The sequence below is a fragment of the Bacillus rossius genome, chromosome 2, assembly GCF_032445375.1.
Source record: "Bacillus rossius redtenbacheri isolate Brsri chromosome 2, Brsri_v3, whole genome shotgun sequence".
Classification (NCBI taxonomy): Eukaryota; Metazoa; Arthropoda; class Insecta; order Phasmatodea; family Bacillidae; genus Bacillus; species Bacillus rossius.
Window position 1 is genome coordinate 126,999,098 of NC_086331.1, and position 27,160 is coordinate 127,026,257.

General features: G+C 34.9%; 1 protein-coding gene across 2 annotated transcripts in view; it reads left to right on the plus strand.

Moving 5' to 3' along the window:
- Positions 1 to 24,695, plus strand: part of LOC134529795 (ubiquitin carboxyl-terminal hydrolase 32) — an 83,120-nt gene extending 58,425 nt beyond the window's left edge. For both annotated transcript variants that reach the window (XM_063364247.1, XM_063364248.1), the window contains exons 23-30: positions 1,392 to 1,580; positions 6,822 to 7,012; positions 7,962 to 8,169; positions 15,168 to 15,359; positions 15,935 to 16,098; positions 18,274 to 18,403; positions 18,486 to 18,578; positions 23,025 to 24,695. In XM_063364247.1, the coding sequence (XP_063220317.1) occupies positions 1,392 to 1,580; positions 6,822 to 7,012; positions 7,962 to 8,169; positions 15,168 to 15,359; positions 15,935 to 16,098; positions 18,274 to 18,403; positions 18,486 to 18,578; positions 23,025 to 23,195 (1,338 nt within the window). In that variant the 3' untranslated portion in view covers positions 23,196 to 24,695. The remainder of the gene's footprint in view (positions 1 to 1,391; positions 1,581 to 6,821; positions 7,013 to 7,961; positions 8,170 to 15,167; positions 15,360 to 15,934; positions 16,099 to 18,273; positions 18,404 to 18,485; positions 18,579 to 23,024) is intronic.
- Positions 24,696 to 27,160: the final 2,465 nt, after the last annotated feature.

Here is a 27,160-nt window from a genome sequence, read left to right on the forward strand (position 1 = left end):
CACGCCGATCTCGCACTTCACTCCACTCTCGGAACTCCCGCGGAGGCCAGCGTCGAGGCTTTCATACCCGCCGGCCGTCCTTCTCGAACCGACGGGAGTGGCTATGACGTGTCGCGACATCCCGGGCTGACCCGACGCCTGAAACATCCAGAACAGCGACACTTATTTGCGCCACTCCTCGCGGCTGCCTCTGTAAGCCTGGAATTCCTAGGCCGCTATAAGTTGACAAGAGCCCGAGGCGGGGAGCGGAGGGGGGTGGGTAGCCAGGACCCTCGTAATCCGACCAGGCACGCGTGGCATGCCTTACTTCAATGGACGGCGCATGACGTCAGTGGCCATACAGGCCACCAGCCCGTTCCGAACCTGGCGCGCGGCACAATCCTGTCTGCATTTGTAACAATATTTATGCTGTTATTTATTATTAACTTTATTTCTTTTTTTTAATGTTGTATAATAGAAACCTTTTCTCTTGTTATCCAAGCCATATCATATCTATAATTGTGTTATTCTTTTATTTAGTTCATGTTATATATGTATAACTGTTTTGCCAGGAACCAGTTACTCTTTTGTGTGGGTACTTACCTCTCGTATGTAGGCCTTTTGCGGTGATGCTACCATAATTGTAGCATTACTTTTTCACGTTATTGCTGTAAACATTTAAGTCACAAGGTGCATGGAAATTTAAATGTAAAACCTAGTGCAGAGTATTAGAAGTAAATTCTAAGAAGAACTTTAAATGTTCAAGTGAATATAAACAGGCCATGATTCACTGTGTCTGAACTTATGAGTTTTTATAAGTTTTGATAAATTTTTAGACTTCTTTTCCTATTTTATAAATCAGAACTGCCTGCTTTTTTCTTACATTATTTGCATCTCTTACTTGCATTACTTAAATCTAAATTATCTACATTTTTTCTCATCAACCTGGGTTTATATTTTTTTTCATTAGTCTTCTGCCTTGCTTGAAATTTCATTTATGACATTATCATTTATGACATGTTGATTTCCCACAACAACTTAGAGCTTACCAACCGAAAACCATAATCCAGCTAAACAGTGTAAAAAATTTCTTTTGATTTCATAGATATATTTGCTTCATGTGCAGGTCACCGCAATATTAGTTTCAACTTAAAAATAATTTTTAGGATTTAAATAAATTACTAGCATTGGTTAAAGTGTGTATAAATATATGCAATTCAATAAACATATTTTTTTTTGTTTATGTGTATTCTTTCAGAGAACCCAAAAATTTGCGTAACAAACAGCTTTAAAAGTAAATTGTACATACTTCCGTTGAAGTGTGTAGAATCATTTGAAATCTGTATGGTATTTATTTGCATAAGCATGGTCTCGAATTGAGTTATAAGTTAGGTGTGTGCGATTGATTACAGATGAGTACTATCACCGTGCCAGTTATGGAAAACTGCCACTCGCCACCAGGTTTGGAAGGCGTACCTTGCATCCAACTGTCTCACTCAAGTGCTAACAGTAGCTCCAGTTCCAGTATTCTGACAGGCCTGAGCGATGTGGACACATCGACAGGGCCCCGTGGGTTTATATTTGCTGTGCACAGGAAGATGGTAATCCCTTAAATGTATATTGGGTTTTGTAGCATACATACTATAGAAAAGAAATAATGAGTAATGTCACCTTCTTGTCTATGGGTATGTGTGTTTGTGTGCTTAAGGTTTGTGTGTGGCGACAGTAGTTGAAACATGAGGGGCGACTGTAGTTGAAACATGAGGGGTGACTGTAGTTGAAACATGAGGGGCGACTAGTTGAAACATGAGGGGCGACTGTAGTTGAAACATGAGGGGCGACTGTAGTTGAAACATGAGGGGCGACTGTAGTTGAAACATGAGGGGCGACTGTAGTTGAAACATGAGGGGTGACTGTAGTTGAAACATGAGGGGCGACTGTAGTTGAAATATGAGGCAAGTCTCTCTTTTAACCCCTTAACATATATATTATGGCTAGATATATGTGTCTAAAAAAACCATTTTTTAAAATTGGTTTTCCTGCAGTAATCTATTGTTTTTAATATGCAAATAAACGTACCACATGTAAAACATACGTTTTTACATTTTTTACAAAATTATGTAATTTTTAATGCACACTGTTTTACTAACCCGAGTATACTCGTCATTGCTGAAATATATGTAAATACATTATAAATATTTATGGAATATAATTAAATAGATAAATATTTAGATAAAAACATTTAACACAAATTGGAAGTTATTATAACAACATTACTAATGTTCAGCATGGTTAGAATTATTTCTCAAAAGTAGTTATCTGAAAATCACATTTGTGCAGCAATATATTTTACCTATTCAATATGCAAATGGACATACCACACAAAATACATTAAAATTTCACATTTATCACACCATCATGTCATTTTGAATGGACACTGGTTTACTAACCCGTGTATACTCGTCAGTGCTAATATTCACTAAGATTACTAAAAATATTTATAACATTAGCCAGATATAGTATAAGCTTACATAGAAACCAATGAAATAACTTTTGCAACATACCATATTTCTTTTACAAAATTACATCTACTTTTATAAAATTGCCTGAATAACATGAAAAACAAAATATGTACATATTATATGTAAATGTTGTCAGTCCGAATAGATCTTCGTATAAAAATTTACCTCACAAGGTTTGTACAGTATACACTAATTGCAATAGCTGAACATTCACAAATACAAAAAAAATCATTGTAATGTCAAGGATGTCATTCTTTACAAAAAACAAAGTTTTTATGTGAGACATTCAGTTTTTTTCACAGCACAATAAATAAAAGAATGTTTATTTGAATACAGTAGCTGAATAATGTCACGAGTCTGTATTGACATTTGTGAAGTTATTCTTGAATGCATTTCACTCTGACTGTAAGCCTAACTAATTTCTGCCTAAATGTCTGCTGTTGTATGATAAACTCTGAAGCACGGCACTACACACAGTGGCACACCACAGTCTTCACACATGTACCGTGTTTCACGCCGTATTTTTTTCCCCCGTGCATCTGTCACCCTGCTGCACATTGCACACTGGCGTGTAGGATTGCTTTTTTTGTCAGTTGGCGGGATCGTAGCTGGAAAGTGACGTTCAGTCATTCTCAGTGGATTCGTTGATTTTCCAGGCCTACCTCGTCCTGGCGACATTGTTGGCTTGTGAAACTGTTCAATCAAATTTTTGACAACAGCCTCTCTGTACTCCAAATGTGACTGCTTCCCTCCCAACTTTGAATATAACAAAAATGAATTCCATATTGCTAGGTCCACTAAATGGAAAAAAATCTTCTTATAGTATTTTTCCCCCTCTTCCTGGGTACTGCATAGTCTGTTGTGCGCTGGTCAACAATGTCCACACCTCCCATTGTACTGTTGTAATCTAACACAACTTGTGGTTTTATGTGCTGTTGTCCATAGATTGTAACACTTTTCATTTCAGAATTGTGGATTGTAGACAACATTGTGACTGGTTTTTTGTCCATCCACTTCAATGCCAATAGTTTCCCTCTTTGGAAAGCCATGACACTGCCTTTCGGCAATTTTTGTTTCCGCAATTCTGGTGGCATTTCTTTTCTTGTCGTTTTCACAGTCCCATAAGAATCGGTTCGATGTGATAGCAACATATCTGATAGCTGTGGTGAGGTATAAAAATTGTCAGTAATGACACAATAACCTTTCCCAAGAAGAGGTTTCACTAATGACATAACTACTTGTGACGACATTGGCAAGCCTTTGTATTCATCCATCAAAATTGGTTCCTCGTCCGGTGTAAATTACGAAGGAATATACATATCCACTTGACGATTCACATAACATGAATGACTTTATTCCGAACCGCGCCCTTTTGAGAGGTAAGTACTGTTTCCAACCTAGACGCCCTTTATATAACATAAGGCTTTCATCTACTGTGACATCTTTTTCTGGAGTGTAAAGTTCAGAAAATTTATTTTGCAAATGAATATATATAGGCCATATTTTGTTCAGTTTAGGGTTTGGATGGGTGGCTGCATCATATGACTCATTATCCACAAAATGAAGAAACTGTTTCAGCTGAACAAATCTGCGAAATGGCATGGTTTTCCTAAAACATGGTGTGTCAAATATTGGGTTCTTAGCCCAGTACATTTGATATGTAGGTTTTTTGACTATGCTTTGAGCCACAACTAGTGCAAGAAAAACATAGATTTCCTCTTTGTTTGTTGGTTTCCATTTTGTTTGAGGATGTGTTTGAATGTACTGTGATGCAAAACGGTTCGTTTCTGTAGCTATGAGTTCAGCCAAATCATTATCAAAAAATAAGAGAAAATAACGAAGAAAATTATTGTCAACATTTACATTTACATTGACGCCTGGTTTACCTGTAAATGGGTATCTTGGAGGAGAGATAGTTGCCACACTACAGTTTATCTCACACCACATTCTGCCAGATATCTCTTCACTACCTGATTCTTCTGAGCTTGAAATGTCATTATAATTGTCGCTACTATCAGATCCCAATTTATCAAGATCACTCACGTCGCTTCCTTCACTGTCGGAATCACTCATATTGAACAATTTCTATTGTTCACATTACAGTAATGTTGACACCTCAGCTAAAATATATAAACATTGGCAGGAACATCATAAATTCATAATAGTACTATTAGAGACATCTAATGTACAATTTTTCAAACACAAACGGCGAACGCGTGTAAGTAGGCTACCGTGATGGATCGAATCTGCCCTGACATCTAGTGGGTAACATAAAACTACTGGAAGTCTGTTTCAAAGGCTGAAAATACCTACCACGACATCTAGCGAGAGCTCATGTAACTCATTCGAGAAAACTCGAAATAATATAATCAGACGCACGTTTTTGTTAGTCGAACGAGTAAACTCGGGTTAATAATTACGTGCCAAATGTAAAAAAACGAATATACTCGGGTTAATATGTTAAGGGGTTAATGGGTAAGGTGCAGCTCCTCTGAGCCGGACTTAATCAGGTCTCTACCATTAATGTTTTCTCTTCATTGCACAGTGAGGGCATCGGTGCGAATGAAGTTTTAGTTTGCTACTTTATCTCGTAGAGTTTAGATCTCTCCAAACAGGAGACTGATGGGTCTATGAGGTTGGGAGATGTTAAGCTTGTAACAATTCAGACTTCAAAATGGTGCAGTTGTTACATGCTTTAAACCCTTAAAGAATTTACTGGGTGCCGAGAATAGTACGGGTTCCATAGAATGTTACTGTTGATGATTGATTACTGAATTAAAGTCTCTCGGACATTCGTTACAGAGTGTTATTGCGTTTTGTTCTCCTTAAGGAAGATCCTCAACTCACAATGACCACCATCTTACAATTATTACACTGTTTAAAATTATCTACAATACATCACGAAAAGATTCGTTGCTTCCAGAAAACAATTTTCTTTGAAATGGTACCGAAATGTCTGACAAAATGAAAATTTACTACAGATATTAAAATCCCGTGGTTACACATGAGTTCACGGTACAAGCCAGAGACTCTGCCCTTGTAAAGATTACTAAAATACAAATTTTTTGCATGTTTTAAATAAAATATTTACAATACCTGCTTTTCTCGGTTGTTTGGAGCTCATTTGGCAGTTCCCTGCTGGCATTACGAGTACTGCATGTAGCTCTTTCACTCACACCAGTATATTTGGCAGATCTTGCAGTTGACCTTTGAAGCGGCCATAGAGGACAACCTCTTTTAATCTCTTCATCATAACACGGAATCACCGACTGTATAATTACGCATTCACTGCTGTGGATAACTTTCCCATACAGCTGTGACTGTCCTTTACCCTCTGTATCCTTCCATGCAACTGAACTCGCCATAGCTGATGTTTGTAGAAAAGCTGATAGCGTTGTCTGACCTGTATGTGCATCTCTTCCCCCCCGCTCGGACATGCACAAACATCTGACGGTACCATTACAGGCCATGCATGTCCACACAAGACACAGGTGTTGGCTGTATTTCTGGAGGGGGAGGCGTGAGGGGTGGCATGGGGAAAGAGGTAGGGGGTAAGAGGAGGGTTAGGGGTGGGAGGGGAGAGAGACGGAGTGGCCAGGAGAGGGGGGAGAGAGAGAGAGAGAGAGAGAGAGAGAGAGAGAGAGAGAGAGAGAGAGAGAGAGAGAGAGAGAGATTGAGAAGGGTTTGGCAAGGGGTGGACGGGGAAGGGAAATGGTGAGAGGGAGATATAAAGAACACCACAGCACATGAGCTTTTACCAGGGTGACATACTTACATGAATGAGAATTTGTTAAATTAATAAGTGATTGCTAAACCCTTTGAATCTGAAAAAAAAAGTAAAATTATTTAAATATAGACTTGTTGTGTTTTTGTTACCGTGTTGTAATGTCGATAGAATATTGTTCTGTATTGCTGTCGAGAATTAATGATAACATTTTTTAACTGTCTGCCTGCTGAGACATCACCAAGTTAGTCTTACATTGAATTAAAAGTTAAACTTGTTCTAGATACATTTATTTTGCACTGTTTTGGTTACCTTTTCTACTAATAAACGGTATCTCTACGTTATGTTATCGGGTGTTGTTTGATGTGCTGTGATGACGTAGCATTCTGAAAGACTGGAGAGCCAACAAAGGAAGGCCTATCACTTAACAATACTTATATGCAAACCACTCTTCTTTAACTGTTGTATCTTGTTATGTTTGCGATGTCTCATGATGTTCTATTACTGCTATTACTAGGCATAATTTTTTTTTAAAGTTATTTAGTTTGTTTCTCAAGTTAATTAAACTTTATTTTTTTTTTTTTTACTTTGAACAGATTCACCAGGAATCATATTTTATGTCGTCCCAAAAAACACAGCCGAGTTTGTTTGGTCTGCCGTTGATAGTGCCATGTAATGAGCTGACGACGTGTCAGGATCTCTATCATGCCGTGTGGGTGCAAGTTGCTCATCTCATGTCACCTTTGCCTCCAAATGAATCTGCTGCCCCAAATCATGCCCAAGACTGGTAAGTAAACATATGTATATATGAAATGCATTCTTTCATAGTTATGTTTTTCTTGAATGAAATTATGTGTACTATTATACAAGTATTTCTAACCAGAGCTCATAGTGATCATGTTAGTATATACATTGTATGATACTGATTGTGTTGTACATGGCTGTTTGAAGACCCATTAAAGTAAACAGTGGCAAGGCTTTCTGTAAGTGTGGGCATCAGCATCATCTGATAATTGTGTGATGTGCAGAATGTTCAGAAACGTGGGGACAAATTTTGGAGAGAATAAAAAATATCCCAGCAAACTTGTGTCCAGAAATGTACAGTATACTCGCAGTACAGACATTCAGTATGACATTCTTATCACTGCCCCTGTGCTGCTGGAAATGTGATGGTTCCATTTTTAATTAATTTTTTGATGTGACAACGTCTAATAAATAGATGAACGCCGGCTGCACGCATGAAAAATGATGACTCATTGTCCCGTTACACTGTGTTCCGTCACGCTCATTGTACGCTTGCGCCGCATCTATCTCTCTTCCACTCGATTGGAACAACCATCATTTTGACTTTTTCGAGGCACATTAAACTTGAAACACTCCCATTCGTTTCCTACTTTTCCTATCATCGTCTTATCCTTAACAGAATAACACAGATTGGAAGAAGTTAAATAGCAAACATGTATAAAAGTTATAGTTAAAATAATATTTTCGTTAAAGTAATAAACATATTTGAATTAATGAGTGCAAATAAAACTAAATTTATCAATGAAATTGTAGATTTCATTTCAGTCCTTCTTTGTATCCATACAAAATAGTGATAATTCAATAAAAATGATTCAATTTTATTTATAAAAGTATGCAATCATTTCATCAATGTTTTGTTATGACGTTGTCACGTTAAACTATTGTCCGTAAACCGACTGCAGACAACCAATTTTTGTTTTGTTTGTGTCTAGTGATGACAGCCTTGGCTACGAGTTCCCGTTCATTCTGAAAGCAGTGAACAAGAATGGGACCCACTGTGTGTGGTGCCCCTTCTACAGGTTCTGCAGGGGTTGCCGCATTGAGTGCAGCGATACCGACTTCAATTTTGGCTGTTGCTATGTGGCTATAGATTGGGACCCAACAGCTTTGCATCTTCGTTACCAGACTTCTCAGGAAAGAGTGAGTGGTTGTCGTAATACACTCATAAAAATATGTGCATAATATTTACAGCTAATGAGAATATGGCTCCTGCATCCACACCCAAACAGAATTTCAAACATTTTACTCTCGGAAGTTTGTGTTTGCAATACAGTTCGATATTTAAAATTGATCAAAAATTATTTTTTAATATTTTCTGCTTTGTTTAATTTTTTGTAATAATTTGAAGCAATTCTGAAGTACCTGTAGAAGCTGTACTTTATTTATACTGGTATTTTATTAAAATATTTAGAAATTTTGGCCAAATAAATTACTACCTTTAGATTCAAAGGTTTCTGAAGAGACAACTGTAGGAAATATACACATATACTTCACTTTTAGATGTTTATTTTCTAAATATTTTTTTCAGGGAAATATTGGTAGATCACACTGAACATTTGCAATGTGTGTAATTAGCTGAATAATTCATAAAGTATTTTTAAATAAATTATTAATTTTTGCTTTAGTGCTATGTGATCCTAATCTTTTGTTTCCCCCCCCCCCCCCCTTTTTTTAAATAATTATAGGGAGTTTGTTACCATTAGTTATTTTGAAATCCTATCATTGTTTCATTGTAAGGCAACTTTTGTTTTTTTACATATCGACCATCAAAACACGAAGTGGCGTAACTGCAAAAATGCCGATGTTGAGATATACTGGCTACAGACATATCTTTACGTGGTCTATCATGTCACGAAGTGGCTTAACTTAATTCCCAATGGTTTTGAAGATATAATGCTTTTTCATTTCGTCGTAAGTGTTTTGGAGACTATTCAGCAAAACACGTACTGACTTAAGTTAACTTACGCCTGTTCGTGTTTTCCGGAAAAAAAAATTGTTGACTATTTCTCGTTTTACACGAAGTGGCGTAACTACATGTGGGGCGGTCGGAAAATGCAACCTAATTGTTTTGTTGCACAAAGATGGGAATAGAGGGAAAACACCGGAAGGAAGACTGATACCGCAATACCGCACTATCTATATACTGATCTGCACCACTATCTGCTCGTCTGTCCATCACAACACATGCTTTAGATGTAGAGCCCAGGTAAGCATTTTGTTAAAATATTACTTATTAGGCCTACAACCATAACTAACCCTTAACCACAGACGTGAAACTTTTGTGCGTATATACAGGCGTGAGGTCCCACGCTGCAAATAATGCTGACACTAACACAGACGTGAAGTCAGGTGTCAGATAACCACTTATCGCTCCGGCGGCAGAGAGAAGACTGAATGGTAGGAAGGTACTGAAGATCATGTGTCCACGAGGTTACTGGTTACTGATGGCAGAGGGCGTCAGAACGCTGTGTGGTCCCAGGGACCTCATGTCTGTGGTTAAGGGTTAATAAATTAGTCTGCATATAATTTGTACATCAAGAACACTTATGTTCACCTTTAAATGCATTGTTTGATAAACTGTTTATTAGTGAATTATTACTGCAGGTAAAATTAACTCTAGGCTATTTTGAAGTGGACGTTACAACATACATTGCAAGTTTAATTTTGTATATTTATAATACATTACTTATTGTATCTTACAGATCGACGCTGGAGTTTGCATGCAAGTAAGAAGTGGACTAAAAGAAGATGGACGCTTTAGTGAAGTGGACTGACGGCACCCGGAACGTGGTGAGATTAACTGATTTAATTCCAGTTGATAAGGGCAATGCTTTTAAAAAAGGCTCCAAAGTTAAAATGCTTTACAATAAAACATTTTATTTTGGAACAATAATATTGTTAGAAAACAGTGATTCAGATAGCATGTCTGATGAAGACGAACAGGCATTGGCCGAATTTGTGCCTCTTTCCCGCCTTAAGAGCAATAACAGAGATACCGAAGCTGATCACAACCCCAACACTTCATTTGGAAATACAGATATAGCCTCTAATGTAGACTTAAATGGTTTTGGTAGTGAACCCGATGACAGCGACGCGGATCCAGATTTTACAGAACTGTGCGAATTAAAAAAATGTAAACTAGTAGGTGTTCAAACATGTTGTTGTGGATTGCTTGTTTGAAAATCCCACTGGTCAAAAAATGAATGTGACCATATTGTTTTAACTGATAGCAGCGATGAAAGATTCATTGCTAAATCTCCAAAGAAGAAAAAGAAGAAACCCCAACCTAAGTTTGCAGAAAAGAATAATATTGATAATACAGATCCCATGCATTCTACATGTACTTCCAACGGTTGTAACTTAGAGATTTTTGCAGCTTGTGTGAGATGTCTTGAGTTACTATGCTTTAGACATTTTGAGGAAAGTGATGAGTGCAAAAACCATACAGATAATTTAGAAAAATTGGAAACGCTCATCGAAGAGCCAAGAGAGCCAGAAGATTTTGTTACAGAAGGGTCTGCACGAGAATTTCCCTTAGAAAAACGGTACAAAATAAATAGACAGAAAGAAAGAAAACAAAGGAGAAACACTGGTCACGGCTATACACAAGAAAAGTCTTACAATTTAGTTGCTCCAAGAGAAATTAAAGACCGTTGCATTGGTAGATTCTGTGAGAAAACCAAGAAGTCTTGTAGTAAATTTACAGATGAAGACAGACAAAATATTTTCAAGTCGTACTATGCTATGGGTAGTCTTCAATTACAACGAGAGTTCATTGCAAGACACATAGTGTCAGGGGCAACAAAACGCAAAACTACAGTTGGCGACAGTCGTAGAGCACAGTCAAAACAGTATTTTTTAACATTAAAAAATGAAAAAGAAGCAGTGTGCAAAAAGTTTTTTCTTAATACTCTTAGTATTAGTGAACGAACAGCAAGAACAGCTGTTGGAAAAGTAGCAGAGACAGGTGTTTTAGAACCAGAAAAGCGTGGAGGAAGACAGGAAACCCTAGCAGCTAGAGATGCAGATATTCGTAAGCGAATGACCGATCACATCAACAGATTTCCAAGAGTAGAAGCGCATTACTGCAGGGCTAATACAACCAGAGAATTTCTACATGATGATTTGAATATTAAAAAAATGTTTAACCTTTACCAAAGTGAAGATCCCAACGCCAACAAGGGCAGCATCGGGTTATACAGACTTATTTTTAGAAGTTTAAATTTAAGTTTTCATCATCGTAAAAAAGATATGTGTACTCTCTGTATGACTTACAAGACAGGCGATGGAGACACAAAGGACAGAATTAAACAGAGGTATGACCAACACATTGCGGAAAAAACAAAAGTTAGAGCAATAAAGGAAAGGTGTAAAGCAGCAGCAATTGAAAACAAAACTAATGTTTGTTTAGTATTTGACCTTCAGCAAGTAATCTTCTTGCCGAAAACCAACGAGAGCGCCGTATTTTATAAAAGACGCTTATCAGTGTACAACTTTACAATATACGACTTGGGAACCAAGGACTGTCATTGTTTTACTTGGAATGAGTCAATAAGTAAAAGAGGTTCATCTGAAATTGCTTCTTGCATATTCCTCATGCTTAAGGAGCATGATAAAAACAACGTAGGCAAAAAAGTGACTTTGTTTGCTGATGGCTGTTCTGGCCAGAACAAAAATAGTATTCTGCCTGCAATGTTCCTTTACTTTTTGTTCAATAGCTCTAACATTTCTGAAATTAGTTTGAGATTTTTTGAACCTTACCATGGTCAAAATGAAGGTGATGCTGCTCACAGTGCGATTGGCCATGCCATAAATCAAGCAGGCGATCTGTTTGTTCCTTCCCAGCTGGTACCAATAATTAAACTCGCCAGAAGGGCGCATCCTTACATAGTCCATCAAATGGAAACAAGGGACTTTTTGGACTTTAAAAGACTCTCCAAAGAACTGCGCATTCTCACCATTCGAGAGGATAACGAAAAAGGACAACCCATAAATTGGCCTAACATGGTAGAGTATGCTTTTAAGAAAGACCATCCTACAACAGTTTTTTTCAAGAACAGCCATCTTGATGAAACGTACAGGTCATTTACTTTAAAACGTGATGCTGACAAGAACCTGAAGATGCCCCTAGATCGTCTCAACGTTCTACCGCAGGCTATAACAAAAGAAAAGTTCAAGGATCTGATATCACTTTGCGAAGGACCTACTCCCGTTGTAAGGGCTGCAGAGTTTCAGAACTATTACAGGTCCTTACCTAATTAACTTTTCAAAGATTGTTGTCTAGAAGAGATGAAACTTGAATATCGTTATTAGTGTTTCTTCTTTGTTATTGATATTTTATCAATCAATATTATTTAGTTAAGATAAGTTTTTTTATCATTTTGTATGGTTTTTAAAGCTAAACAGTACTGTTTTTATTGAAATTGACATCAGGTTATTTTATTTTACTTTTTTTTAAAACAAATTTTTTATTTTATGAAACCAACAAAGTTGAGTATCACTAAGTGGATATTGTAGTTCTGATAATAATTATTTTGCCTAGTTTTTGTTGTTTAGAAATTTTTGTTTAAGAGTGTAGATTTTTCAATGTATACATGTTAGTTTCACTATAGTAAAAATTTTTATGTAAGCAGTTTTCAAACCTCTACTTTTTTAAAACCATAACATATTATGTGAAGCTACTCGATTAAAAATTTTTTTTAATAATACACTGTGTGAAGAAGGCCCAATAATTAATGCTGAGTGATTGAGTTATTTACTGCTAATATGATATACTTTCCTAATAACCTTTAGTGTTTGTACTAACAAACGATTTGTATTGTTATAAGTAATAAAACTTGAACATTTTTCATTATTTAAATGTTTTATTTCGCGGCGTAACTCTGCAATGAATGAAAACAACAAAACACGAAGTGGCGTAACTACAACATTTTTTATATTTTATTATAAATCTTAAAATATAAATTTGTAATAAATAAAGTAATTATAGGTAACCCAAGTCAGACATCTTAAATATATATAAAAAATTAAATGAAGGGTTTTCTAGTTTGGGATTGTGCGGTATAGCACTTCAAACATAGGTGCTTTTCTTATTTTTGCTCTCCTGAAAAGTTGGCATTTTACAGATACGCCACTTCGTGTTTTGATGGTCGATATGTCAACAAGATGTATTGAACAGTTTCCAGGGGCAGTATAGTACATGGTTCAGGCTTTTCATTTGTCCTACATGTTTTAAAACTATTTAGTAGTTAAGTAGAAATTTTTTAGAAATTGGTCCTTAATTTCTTACTCTTTATCTCCTTTACAGCAAACATTTTTGAGATATGTGTAATTTGTTTTGCCTGTCAGGTGGTTTCTACTTCTGTTCATTTTAGTAAAATTTTTCTTGATATTTTCAGTAAAGGCAAGCTAATTATTACAATAAATATATACAAATAATAGTTGCAGTCTGAAATTTTTTTTTATCATATAACACAATGAAAATTAACAAAGTAAGATGAAAGTTAAAACTTTTTTTGTTGACCAATGTGACGCAATGGAAAATTTCCATGTCATTTTATATTTGTATTAGTAATTTATCACAATTTATCTCAGAAGAATTAAGTCTGAATGTTCTTAAGCAAAGATAATTTACGTTGGCGTACAAAGTTTTATTTTTATTTTCATGGTCAACAAAGTTTTTTTAAAACTCAAACCCTGAAAATACCCAATAAATTTGATATAATGTTACACTTTAGTAGACCTTTTGTTGCATATTTGCCAATTTGGAAGACATTCACTATTCTTTTTTATTAAAAAGCAAAACATTTAGGTACTTAATGTATGCACATTTGTGAAATTGGGCTGTTTAAAATTAAAAAAAAAAGTGTTAGTAACAGCTGACAATAGTTGCAACACCAGCCCTCAGTTCTTGGTCATTGAAGTTCACAAGAAAAGAAGTGTCTTACGTATTTTACATTGTTATAAACAATTATTTAATGAAATTTTAAATTTTATTTTAGAATTGATCAAAATACCATCTCTTAGTTTTTAGTTGTGATTATAATGGGTCAAAAGTTAAGTGCATTTGGTTGGTTAACAGGTATTTTGGCTCACTTGTTTCTTAATTTACTCACAAATTAAAGGGTTGTCATGTGTTTGCAAACAAATTCACAACATTGAATACTATGCAAGTCTTTTTTCCCCTACTTTTTGAGTTTTGGGCTGTTGCTGGAAGGTCTGATAATTTTGTTACCAAGTTACGTTTTTATTCATAAAAGAAACTTCTTTCTCTTAGAGTTGTTCTTGTATTGAGATCCCATTATGATAAAAGTTGTTAAACATTGGATATGTGTGTGGTTCTATGCCATCTTGATGAATGTGGAGCAACTACGGGCAAAGTTTTATTTCTGTCCTTTTTTTTTTCTGCTCCATCCCAACTATCGCCAGCATAACCTTTGTAGTTTTCTCAGATGTCACTTTCTTGATATCAGTGCATTCAATGGTTTGTGACACAATTGTTTGAGACACAATTGTTTTGAGACAAATAGTGAAGCCTTAAACACATTATAATTGCATTTGTTAGCTAATACCTTTGATTATGTTGAATGGGTTTCACAGTAAAAAAAATTTTTAAGGTTGTCCAGCATTAGAGAAACGGGGAAAACCGTGAGTTCTCAAGGAAATTTGCATTTTTTGATAAAAAAAAATTTGGGCATAGTCGAGGAAATATATGCAAGGTCAGGGAATTTAAATGAAATGGTTAGACAAAGGCTTATGCTGAATCATGTATCCATTCTCTTTTGGCATGTTGTTCTGTCTTTGTTGCAATGTTGTTGTCCAAGTATTTTTGACAGAGCTGTATTTTGTGGCAAGTGAGATTGAATTCAACCTGTGATTGTGCCTCAAAGTGTGGTGTAAGATACATCACTTAGTGTATATTTTCAAGGGTTTTTGCTACTTTTTTAAAGTTTTTTGTCACAACGTTGAAAAAAACTGTGAGTGCATCGAGACTATGGCAGTGTTAAAGAGTAGCGCAAAAATTGACATTGTTAGTTTTATAGAAATGTTATATTTTTTTGGTCAGTGAAATATCAGGGAATTATGTTTATTCCTATGATAAAACATCCAGTGTACAGTTATTCGGTTATGTCTCACAGGTGTTTTTAGAACACGAGAGTGTGCGGTTAACACAAGAGCAGCAGGCAGAACCAATTAACTTAGATTACTGTCTGGAAACATTTACCAAAGAAGAAGATTTAGATGAGAACGAAAAATACTACTGTTCCAAGTGTCAAAAACATCAGTTGGCAAGGAAGAAACTCCAAATATGGAAGCTCCCTCCAATACTGGTATGAATGTTTGTAATAGTTTTGAACTATATTTCTTACCACTTTAAGTTAAGGCAGCTGGGTTGAGATAAAAACAAAATGAACCTAATAAAATCTTAATTTGTTAGCACTAACATACTTCATGATTATTTGTCATCTGAATACGTTTATACTTCCAAGAGTGTTATTGATTTAGTGATACATTCGCAAATTTAGTCGTGTATGAATTATTTCTTGAAATATTCTTTTTTATAAAAATTGTGCCAATTTTAGAAGTCATATTATGTATTACATATATTATTAACACTTTAAAAGCTTTTTAAATTTTTTTTTTCAGTAAGTAAGACATTAAAGATTGAAGGTACTCATGCTACTATATTTTCAGGTAAAATACTTGTAAGGTGGCTATGTTTACGTTAAATTTTGTGCATTAATAATCAGTGATTTTGTCATAAGTTGATTCAAAAATTTCAAGGTTAGCTTAAATATGTTATAGTTGGTTTTTATCTCTTTACACATTTAGTTTAACTGTATAAAAAAATGTTGATATTAAATAATTTTACATATGAATTTTTTCTTTCTTTTTTTTCTTTCAGATTTTCCATTTGAAGAGGTTTCAACTATTAAATGGAAAGTGGGTAAAATCCAGAAAAGTAGTAAATTTTCCATTTTGTAATTTTGACCCATCTGCGTACCTAGCTTCAGTTAAAAAAAAGAGTAATGCTACTCATTGTGAACATGACCTTGGCCAACATTGTAGGTAAGATAGTATATGAATAAAAAAACACAGAAGTTTTTTTAGTGTGTCAAAAAGCTGTGAATTGTGATACCTAAAGTAAAACTTTTGTTAATTATCAAGTTAGGTTTTATAAACAGGTAATTGCCTTACAAATAAAGGTGCAAGCACATTTTTTTCTTGTGGTGTTTGATGACTTATAAGGTTTTTTCAGCATTAATGTTTACCTATGTGTTTTAAATTATTTTAGTTTCATTATTAGTTTAATGTTTTTTTTTTTAAAATACCGTAATTTGCATGTATATCACTTAACAATCAGTGCCCCTGATTTTAGACAGCTGTTTTAAACTGTGTGTTGTGAGTGTTGCTCACCTGCCTGGCATCAAAGTTTTTGGTTATAAATTTTATACTAGTTTTTCTCAAAAACGGTTGGTGACTGGTAATACAACCGTTCTTGTCACTTTTTACACGTATTTTAATAACCAGCCTTTAAAATCCATATTAATTATTTGCATCACAAATATTTTAGTAAATATGGGGTATCCATAAATCATTTCAATTAAATAATTTTACTTCAGTGACAAGATTTTCAGGGATTGTAGAACTTTGTTCGATTATACATTAGTCAGATGCTTGGCATTCCATCATAAATACTTCCTTTATTATTTTCAATTAATGACTTGTACAGTTGCAACTTCAAAGGCGTATACTAGTCTTGGGAAGAACTTTAAACCATAAGTCATATATACGTTTTTAACTTATTTTTACGTGATGAACCTACGGCTGTAGTTTGCCAGTCAAATTCAGACTCATCCTGTATGTCCGTTATTTGTAAACTCGCCTGAAGTACTTCGATGTGATTCTCGATAGAAATTGAGGCATTGATACAATGTACTTCATGCTCAGAGATCTACGCACTGTAACTATGGTACAGAATCATATTCTCACTGACAGTTGCCAGGAACAAACTGATAGCATTGAAAATCTAAATACCTCATTCTTACAGCTTGTTTAGTTGAAGTGCACTGGGCGTGAAATAGTTTCGGCATCATTGCTGTTAGGTGTGGCAGGCTGTCAGGCATGTCGGTGAGTTCCTGCTGAGTGAACTGCAAGAGGCTGGCTCCTCTGCTCACCAACTGCCGTGGGGAGTAGCCTGCCGAATGTTGGTTATAACTTCTGTATGCTTGAAGTATTGCTTACGTCCTAAGATTTGTATCACAGTGCTATATTTTGCATTCCTTGTATACTGAAACTGTTCATCCTAGGTAGTCTAGTTACAGAACGAGGAGTTTTTTTATTCATTGGTCATTCTTAATTAAACTGCATCAGATGTCCAATAAATCGAAGAAAAAATTTGTTGTGCAATTAGAGGTTGCCATCCCAATTACTTTGATGAATGGAGATATTGATGAAAGTTTGTTATTTAGATGAATAATTTCATAGCATAATAAATCAGTTTCAAAAAGTTTTTTTTATATTTTGCACGGATACCATTTCTTTAACTTATGTATTGAGATAGACTATGAGTGATAAGTGTTTCTGTAAGTAATCACCTCTCATAGTGTTGCAGATGAGTTTCTGATGAGTTATTGCAGATGTATATGCAAAAAAGAAAGTGTGATAGTGCAAACATGCATTCTACACTATTATACATGCTTTCAGGATTGTGGGACCCTGTGTGGACATTCAAATACACTGCTGGACTTAAAATATACAACACTAGGAAGGACATAAGCTAGTTTAACAAGATTTATTGGGCAAAATACTTACCAAACCCTTGCACATTGCTCTGCCCGTCCCACCTTGAGCCATTAATCCCATATCCTTTCACTCTGAGAACTAGTTTTGCGGTAAGATAATCCACAATTTTGATAGACCATGATTCTCCTGCTGTTAAATGCTGAAACGTGTTTGGATGGTTTTTGGGTTGTTCAATGTGACATGCTCACTCCGTCTGTGCACGTAAAGGCCAGGGAAACCCAGTACCACTAAGTCTCTGCGACCTCCACCATATTCCACCAGTCACATGCTGCTCTGTTCCTCCATTGGACAACCAATCACGTCGCGTCCTACACTGCTGTGTGCATTCTCAGTGGTGTACCTGAGTTGCTTCCTTCGTGGCGTTGCAGTTTTAATGGCCAGCAGTGTTGGTAGGGTTTGACCACAATCCATTCCTAAAACTTTTCTCTGTTTTATTAGAGAAATACCTAAGAAAATGGAGTCTGATGAAACATTTGATAGAGACAGCCTTATTCTGGATTCCCACCATCATCACTCAATAGATGGGGCAGTTCCATTGAAGTTGAAATATCATCTATATGCTGTTGTGGTGAGAAAAATTCCTTTTAATAACCTTGCATTGATGTAGAGGGTTTTTGCAGGTGTTAACTGTTCTCGTTTTCATGTTGCAGTCACATTCAGGAATGTTGGGATGTGGGCATTATGTGTCCTATGCAAGCAACTCTAATGGAAAATGGTATTATTACAATGACAGCAGCTGCAAGGTAATTTTGGTATTAATTTTGATTTTAATTTTAAATATATTTAATTGTAACATAGGAGGTAGTTGTTACCGTATGCAAAATAAAATTACATAAATAAAGTAGGGCACTTTTGAATATTAAATTTTATGAATCTGATACTGTTTTTATTTTACCAGTTTTACTGTTTTTAAAACAGCAATACTGCTTAGGCTATGTTGTTGCAGCATTGTGTTACAGATTCTTCCATCCGACTAATTTTGAGTATATTCTAGCCTTCACAAGTTTGCATGGTTGGGTAGCTTTGAGCGAATTTGGTTTTATCAGATATTTGTTTAAATACAAGTGGGAATTATAACTATTGTGTAATTTAACTGATGAAAAATCTGTAGGAAATTTAAAAATAAAGAAGCTGACATCAGTATCACTCTCAACCATATGACAATATCCATAATATAAAATCAATTTTTAATGGGCTGCATCAATTCAATAAACTGTTACATTAAATTATATAGGTTATTATTAGCCTATTTTAAAATATGTGTGTTTGAACTATTGTTGATACAGCAGTTTCATTCAGGTTATAAATTCTGTCAGCTGTGAACTTTAATTTTGGGAGCACTTTTAAATAATTTTGTTTCGAAGTGCAGCTACACTGTCTTTGTTGAAGCTAAAGGCATGCAACAGACGTGTTTTTCAGTTTTTTCAAGCTGAGAATTTTTTGATGTTTCATAGAACCTCTTAACCATTCTATGCCTGCTGGTTTCATTTGTTCCCATTTATTTGGCCTAAAACAGTGTGGTATGTGTAACACCAAACATTGATGGAGCTGCTCTGATGGACATTTTATTAAAACTGATTCCATCGCTCTAACCGTATCTGCTTCACATGTTTGTTCTTTTAATATCTGACCAGAATAGCCTATCAAAACAACAAATATAACAAAAGTCATGTAACTAAAGAGCACAATCACAATGATGCAATGGAATATCTTCTTTACTATCACAAATAATTATTGGAAATAAACAGTAGGGTGGTGTTTGAAATCTTCTCCATGTACCATACTTTAAAGTAACTTGTCACAAATTACTATCATTACTTTATATTGAAACAAATGAATAATCATTGTGTAGCTTAAAGTTAATACTACTTACTTGTGGTATGTGAGGTATGTGGCCCTAATATCACCCCATTAATGCATTTATTTTTATAGAAAGTCTGAGAGGTAGTGGAGTGGACTAACAAATAGAAGATATTTCCTTGAACATGTTACATTCCAGGTTGGCCCAGCTAAGCAACCCAGAATAGTAACAAGACACACTAATCACTATAAAGTTTATGTTTATATACAATGATTCTGAAGTTTGGTTTTAAAAATTTGTATAGTTGCCAATATTGAAGATAAATTATTCCCTTAGGATAAAATTATTATGTAGTTGCGTTAAAAATGACAGAGTTCAAGGCAGTCTTTTATTATTCCTCAAAAAAAAAAAACAAAAAAAACAGTAGATCATAACTTACATAACAGGTCCAGACGATGGATCACATGTTCACTGAAGCTTGTTGCTCGATTAACCAAAAAAAATTCTAGTCCCCTTGTTTTATTGTGGAACAAAGGTATCAATAAACCTGCTGAAAATATCCTGGGAGGGCGACAACTGTCACCCTGGACCAATGCCAACGCCTGTGGTAAAATTTTAAGTTAAAATTCCAAAAATTAATAAAAAAAATTGGTTCTCTGGTAAAGTCGGTTTACGGACGCTAGTTTAACGTGACGTCATAACAAAACATTGATGAAATGATTGCATACTTTTATGAATAAAATTGAATTATTTTTATTGAATTATCACAATTTTGTATGGATACAAAAAAGGAGTGAAATGAAATCTACGATTTAATTGATAAATTTACTCTTATTTGCACTCATTAATTCAAATATGTTTATTACTTTAACGAAGAGATTATTTTAACTACAACTATGCTATTTAACTTCTTCCAATCTGTGTTATTCTGTTAAGGATAGGATGATGATAGGAAAAGTAGGAAACAAATGGGAGTGTTTCAAGTTTAATGTGCCTCCAAAAAGTCAAATCGATGGTTGTTTCAATCGAGTGGAAGAGAGATAGATGCGGCGCAAGCGTACAATGAGAGCAACGGGACACAGCGTAATGGGACAATGTGCGTTACAGGACACTTTTTCGTGCGTGCAGCCGGCGTTCATCGATTTATTTATTATACGTCACGTCAAAAAAAGGTTACTTTTCACCCTGGCTCGGACCAGCAGGCGTAAAGTTAGCTATTCGTAACTTCACTTCATTGTTTCCGGCGAGCTGCCGACGACGCGGCCGCAAGTAGTGATGATTGAGCGAAAACTAACAGAACAATGAAGTTGTCTTCCCTTACAAAGGTGACAACAAAGGGGAGATAACCCCGTGTCGACTGACCAGCCATAACACAGTTCCAAAAAAAAAAAACCATATAAAGAGAAATACTGGAAAAGTGTTTTTCTCTGAAAGTCTGGGAAGACACATCACACCACCTCAAGGCTCGCTCTGATTGGCTGGCAAGTCAGCACCCAGCGAAAGCTATGGTTCATTGCCGTGCAGTTGTGTGCTCACGTGCTGATTTTTTCCAATAATTTGAGGTGTGAAAAATAACTTGCTGGCGACAGAGTGTCGCACCCGTGTCTTCCTTTCTTTTGAAACCTTCTAGAATGTTACAGTCTTACTACTCAGAATATGCTTTAAAATTTGACAAAAAATAATTAATACATACATATGTTAATTTTAAATGATTAAGTAAATTACAGTGAAACAAATAATAAAACACACCACATTCAGTTTTATATAAAACCTAACCCAAATCATTAATAATATTAAAGCACAAACAAAACGACTTAAATTACTATACAAAATAGAAGAAACATGAGTACAAAATAACAAATAAATAATCAAAAAACATCAACATAAAACATTCTCAGTCAAAATATTATTGGTAGTTGGGGGCAGGAATTCTGTGATGTTACAAACATGTACTCGCATTATAGTAAAGGTATAAGCAAATTTTTATAATACTTAAGAAACATGAAACATTGAAACAACTAAACTAGAGCAAATGTGATCTTAGTTTCATCACCCTTAAAAATGTTGAAAAGGATACTTAAATGAAACATTTTGTGCATCACAACACAACCAATCACTGTCAGAATTATGAAACACACTTTAAGGTCTTTCCTGAACAATATTTACAAATTATTCTCAACTTTCTAAACAAGTGTCACATAAAAATTTGGCTCATTTTGAATTTGTCAAACTTGAGTATTTGCAGAAGGAGATTTTTTAGGGTTAGAATTTAAAAATAAATTATACTATAATACTAATGGTCAAAATAAATAATGGATGTAAAAACTTACTTATACAGAATAGATTATATTTTGGTAATTGGTTGAAAGTAATTTCCTCTTTGGTTCTAAGTCCTATAAATTAGCAAAATTTTGTTGGTGTATCGGTTTAATTTTATGCTTTTTGCCTTACGTAAGAATATTTTAATATATTGGTAATTTTGCAAAAGAGTGGCTTTTGGAAAATATTTTAATAACCAAAGTTAAATTTTGGTTAGGTCAGCCACAATAATAATGTATTATATAATGTAAATATATGTATTAATTATACATTAAATATGTATTATGAGAGTAGCTAACCTAACCTTACAAATGTTACATTTTAGTTTTTAATTGTCTTAAATCCCAGAATTTTTGTTTTCACTATTTAAACAACCTAATAAATTTTTTTTTAACACCATTCAATAGATTTGTTTAAGAACTTTGCTTCAACTTTAAAATTTTTGAAATGAAAAGTGTAAACACAACTGTAAGAAAGGTTAACTCCATAATATTTTTTTCCATTCCCTTCCCCCATTTTCTGGTTGGCAGTGATTTCTTCCACTTCTAAAATGACAATGATTAGGCATTTTTAAAAATTAGGCATATTAAAAAAAAAGACAACTTGTTGCAAAATGCATAATAGCTTCTTTCAAAAACCAACAAAAAGCCATTTAACATTTTAAATAGATAATCAAAGATATGACCATACAGTACAAGACGTATTAATTTTAGTTTTGCTACATCCGTGCAAAACATTGATATTACCTATTGAAAAAAAAGTACATGAGAGACAATAAAATAGTTTCCTCTCATATATAATAACAAAAGTAAAGTTGCCATTTTAAGAGTTTTGCTTATTAATCGGCAATACTTGCATCTCACGGCTGTACAATAATTTCCAACATCTCGTTCCTCTGAGTCACGCTTTGCTGTATTTTTGACCTCAAAATTGAAAATCAGAGAATTTTATTTTGTCTACAACTTTAAAAAAAAAATATGATGTATCATATCAATGTTTTTTCCCCCCACTTTGTTTAACAGGCTTCTTGATATTGGTCACTGAAATTGTTTTTGTTTTGTTATTACAGGAAGTGAGAAGATCTCAAATTGATACAGATTCTGCATATATGTTATTCTACGAGCAAGAAGATTTAGATATAAATTTGTACATGCCAGATGTTTCATGTAAGAGTCTAGACACTCAAAGTTTAGATGATGATTTTGAAACAGATTTAAAGAAATTTTGTTCTGTTATGTGAATGTAAAAAAGTCATTGTTAATAGCTTGCAATTAATGTTCATTAAATGAACTTGTGCCAGGCAGTGAACCTGTAAATAATTTCATTTTAGCATTTTTTATGTTTTTACATTGATCATCATCATCATCATCATCATAGTGCATTCCATGTGCTGTAAAAAGTTTAGGCTGTATCATAGTTTACGATACAGTATATCAGTCATGTAAATATTTTGACCTGGTCAGTTTTTGTAAATTTAAGATATATACATATATTTTATTTTTTGTTATTTGTTACACTCTATGCCAAGCACCTTTCTTGCTATCCATTTCTGCCATCATCAACATGTGTTGCCAGCTTTAAACACTTACCACTTATTTTCAACTCTGTCTCCAAATCATTTAAAATGCACTGAACACTTTTTTTTTTCTTTTCATACTTCACAGGTCCAATTTTCATGGCTGCAAGACTTCTTGTTCCCTTTTGTGCTTTGTGTCTCTCGCCTCTTTGCTCTTCCACAGGAAGCCCTGGTAGGCTGTCCTCCTGAGGACTTCAAAGCTTATGTGCATGTTACGGAGGCAGGCTCCTGACTTCAAAGCTTATGTGCATGTTACGGAGGCAGGCTCCTGACTTCAAAGCTTATGTGCATGTTACGGAGGCAGGCTCCTGACTTCAAAGCTTATGTGCATGTTACGGAGGCAGGCGCCTGACTCAAAGCTTATGTGCATGTTACGGAGGCAGGCTCCTGACTCAAAGCTTATGTGCATGTTACGGAGGCAGGCTCCTGAATGGGTTCTCTTACCTGTACCACTGATGCTGCTGGTTCCGAAGCACACTCGGTGCCACATTCTGCACTTCACATGGCAGTGGTTCCCACCCAGCCCATTCCATGTCTCTAACTATCAAGCACAGTCAGCATTCAAGTTACCAGAGCCCACTATAATCCTAGAAGTCCTGTTGCCTTAAGCCTTCTGTGATAACCATGTAACATAGAACCCTTCCTTCACCTTCTTTTATGTTAAATGAAATCTACTATGACTAAACTACTGTGCGTGTCGAATTTAAATGTGTGTTGTTATAAATTATTTAATAATATAATCAATCTGACAGTTCCCCATTTTGTCACTCGATTGTATTCAGAGAATGTCATTTCTGTTGCCTTGTTTTTTAGTTTTAATGTTAGAAACGGCAATTTGATTTTCCATGATCACAGAATATCTTTAAGACGACATGAAACATACAAGTGTTCAATAATCTTAGATTTTATTGGACTGCTATACAAATAAATGTATGGTTCTTTTCCATAGTAATTGTTAAAGAATTTTTGTTGAAAACTACATAGGCTTGTGTAGTATTTTTGAGCTGAAATGTAATGTTTAAAAAGAAAATTGATAAAAATTCTTGACTTGACAACGTAAGATACATAGTTTAAATGTAATATTTGTTGATTACTGGCATCACAATAGTGTGTGATATATGTGGTGTACATGATTTTGGTGCAATAAATGTTTTTGGTATAGACCTTGCCAAGTTTTATTTACAATGGGACAATGTGTTTGGATGTAATTTTGAGATTCCTTTTTATTATTTACTGTATTATGATCAAACTCAGTGCTTATATGTCTTATTCTCATTCTTTTATAGCATTTGCATTATTGTTTGTCATGCTTTGTTTGTTCTAATTACCTTGGGAAATTGTCAAGATCAGTGAAAGTTTTGACATAAATTATTTTGTCAGCCACAAAATTTTTACATCCTGTTAAATTTAACTCGTATTTTTTTCTTGCAGTTAAGTGGAGCACATTGTTTGTTTCAAAAACTAATTTGCTGCCTGACTTCACTTGTCTCTGCTCAGTTGGCAAATGCGAAAATTCAGCATTTTCTATCAATGTACCAAGGTAATGTAATGCTAGACCAGGATTTTTCCCCAGTTTAGAGCATAAAAAATGGAACTGTCTTGCTTTCAAATATCGTGTTGCAATTAACATGGTTCATTTTTTTTTTGCCTGTTGCATAAATTTCATTTCAACATGAACAGTAACTTGGTGTAACTAAATATGGTGAACCTTAAATGAGCCTAATTACAATTTAATGAGTTGACATACAACCTTCATCAACTGCCATGTTTGTTATGTTTAAAATGTTTTTGATAAAAATATGAAAGATGTGAAAATGGGATATTAAGTGTAAATGTTTGTGGCACTTTCTGAAGTTAATCTATAGAACTATTTTATGCAGTAAGATAGTGTAAAAATTAATTTACTTGTTAGGTACATTAACATTAGTAGATTTTTTGGTGCATCTGAAGTTGGTGCAGTATGAAAGGGAGGTTTAAGATGTCAATAATACTCACCAGGTACACAGTTTGTGTGTTTTGATTTTGATTGCTTTACATATTTATACTTTAGTTTTAAAATTTGAAAATTTAGAAGTGCTACAAAAATTTATTATTAAATTTTCATATATGATCCAAAAATTATTTTCTTCTAATGAGTCATATTGTATTCTTATAAATATGATACATAGATATTGATATTAAAAACTGCCATCAAAATGAATATAGATTTATTGTATATGCATGTAGTTACCCCCAGTTGTAGTTCAGTATTATTTGTAGGTACATTTGAAAAATTAAGGAATTTATGCAGCTGTAATTTCTTTCAGGTCATATTTTTTTACATCTTTCCACAGACTTTGTAATAATCTGTGGTTGGCTTTTGCATAATTAAAAACCATCTGAATTCTAGTCATGTGGTAGCCAGCCCTACCAAGTATTTTTGGTTTTAATAATCTTAGTGTCATCACTACATTTACAGTAAAATTTCAGACAGAGTCAACACACGATGATAACGGAGCAAGTACATATCTTCCTACAGTGTTTATAGTATAAAGCAGAGGTTCCCAAACTTTTTCAGCTGGCGACCCACCTTTCCTTACAGGAATACCTCCACTGTCTATAGGTCCATGGCGGAGTAAAAAACATTATTTGTATCGTATCCCTTCCTTATGTATATATAATTTACCATCAAATATTTGTGTGTGTGCGTGTGCGTGCATGTGCGTGTATATATGCTTTGCTACAAAGTGCATATACAGTGAACTCTCGCAAATCCGGACCCCGAGAATCCGTGGTACTCAGAAATCAGTGGTGTTTTGTAACTGAAAAATAATTTTTTTTTTTAAAGCGTTCTGCAGTGTTGTGGAGCTCTGTGTTCCCAAGGTAAAAAAGTGTGTGTGCCGCGTCGTGTAACTACGATACACGCACTCGCATCTCTGTTATTTTTTTCCGCCTGTCAAAACGCATGACATCTGACACAAACAAAATAAAAGACGTGCTGAGAGTGTAGGATATTTAGATAGGGGGAAGATAAATGTCTCACGATAGAGAGCAACTGCTTAGTGGAGTGTTTCCGGTAGCTCAGAGTAGACGTGCACAGCAGTTGATTGTACATATTTAAAGGTTTTGCTGAGTGTGGAGAATTATGAAGGTGAAAAGAAAACACGTAACACTGACATTAAAACAAAAGCATGAAATATGTGATAAGTTAAATCGTGGTGTACGTGTTGCAGCAATCGCGCTTGAGTATGGTATTGGCGAGTCAACTGTGTATAACATAAAAAAACAAAAGGAAAAACTCAAAGCTTTCGTAGCAGAGAGTGAGTCGGAAAAGAACAGTTTGAAACGCAAAACTCTTCACACGCCCAAACACGCACTCGCATCTCTGTAAACAAAAGATTAGATCACTGTTTACAGTCAGCCGGTGGGCGCCGCGCCGCGTGTCTGCCGTCCGTGCAGCCGGCTGGCTGTGAACAGTGCAGTGGGAGATGCTTTAGTACACAGTGTCAAAGAGAGACGTGGCGTTATTTTAATTTTAAGTAATGTTGAATCTTTTTTAGCAATGTATTCTGTTTTATGTAATTCCATTAGATAACTGCTAACGTGTCATTTACCTACACGAGGGAAGAGAAAAAACATGTTTCTTAACA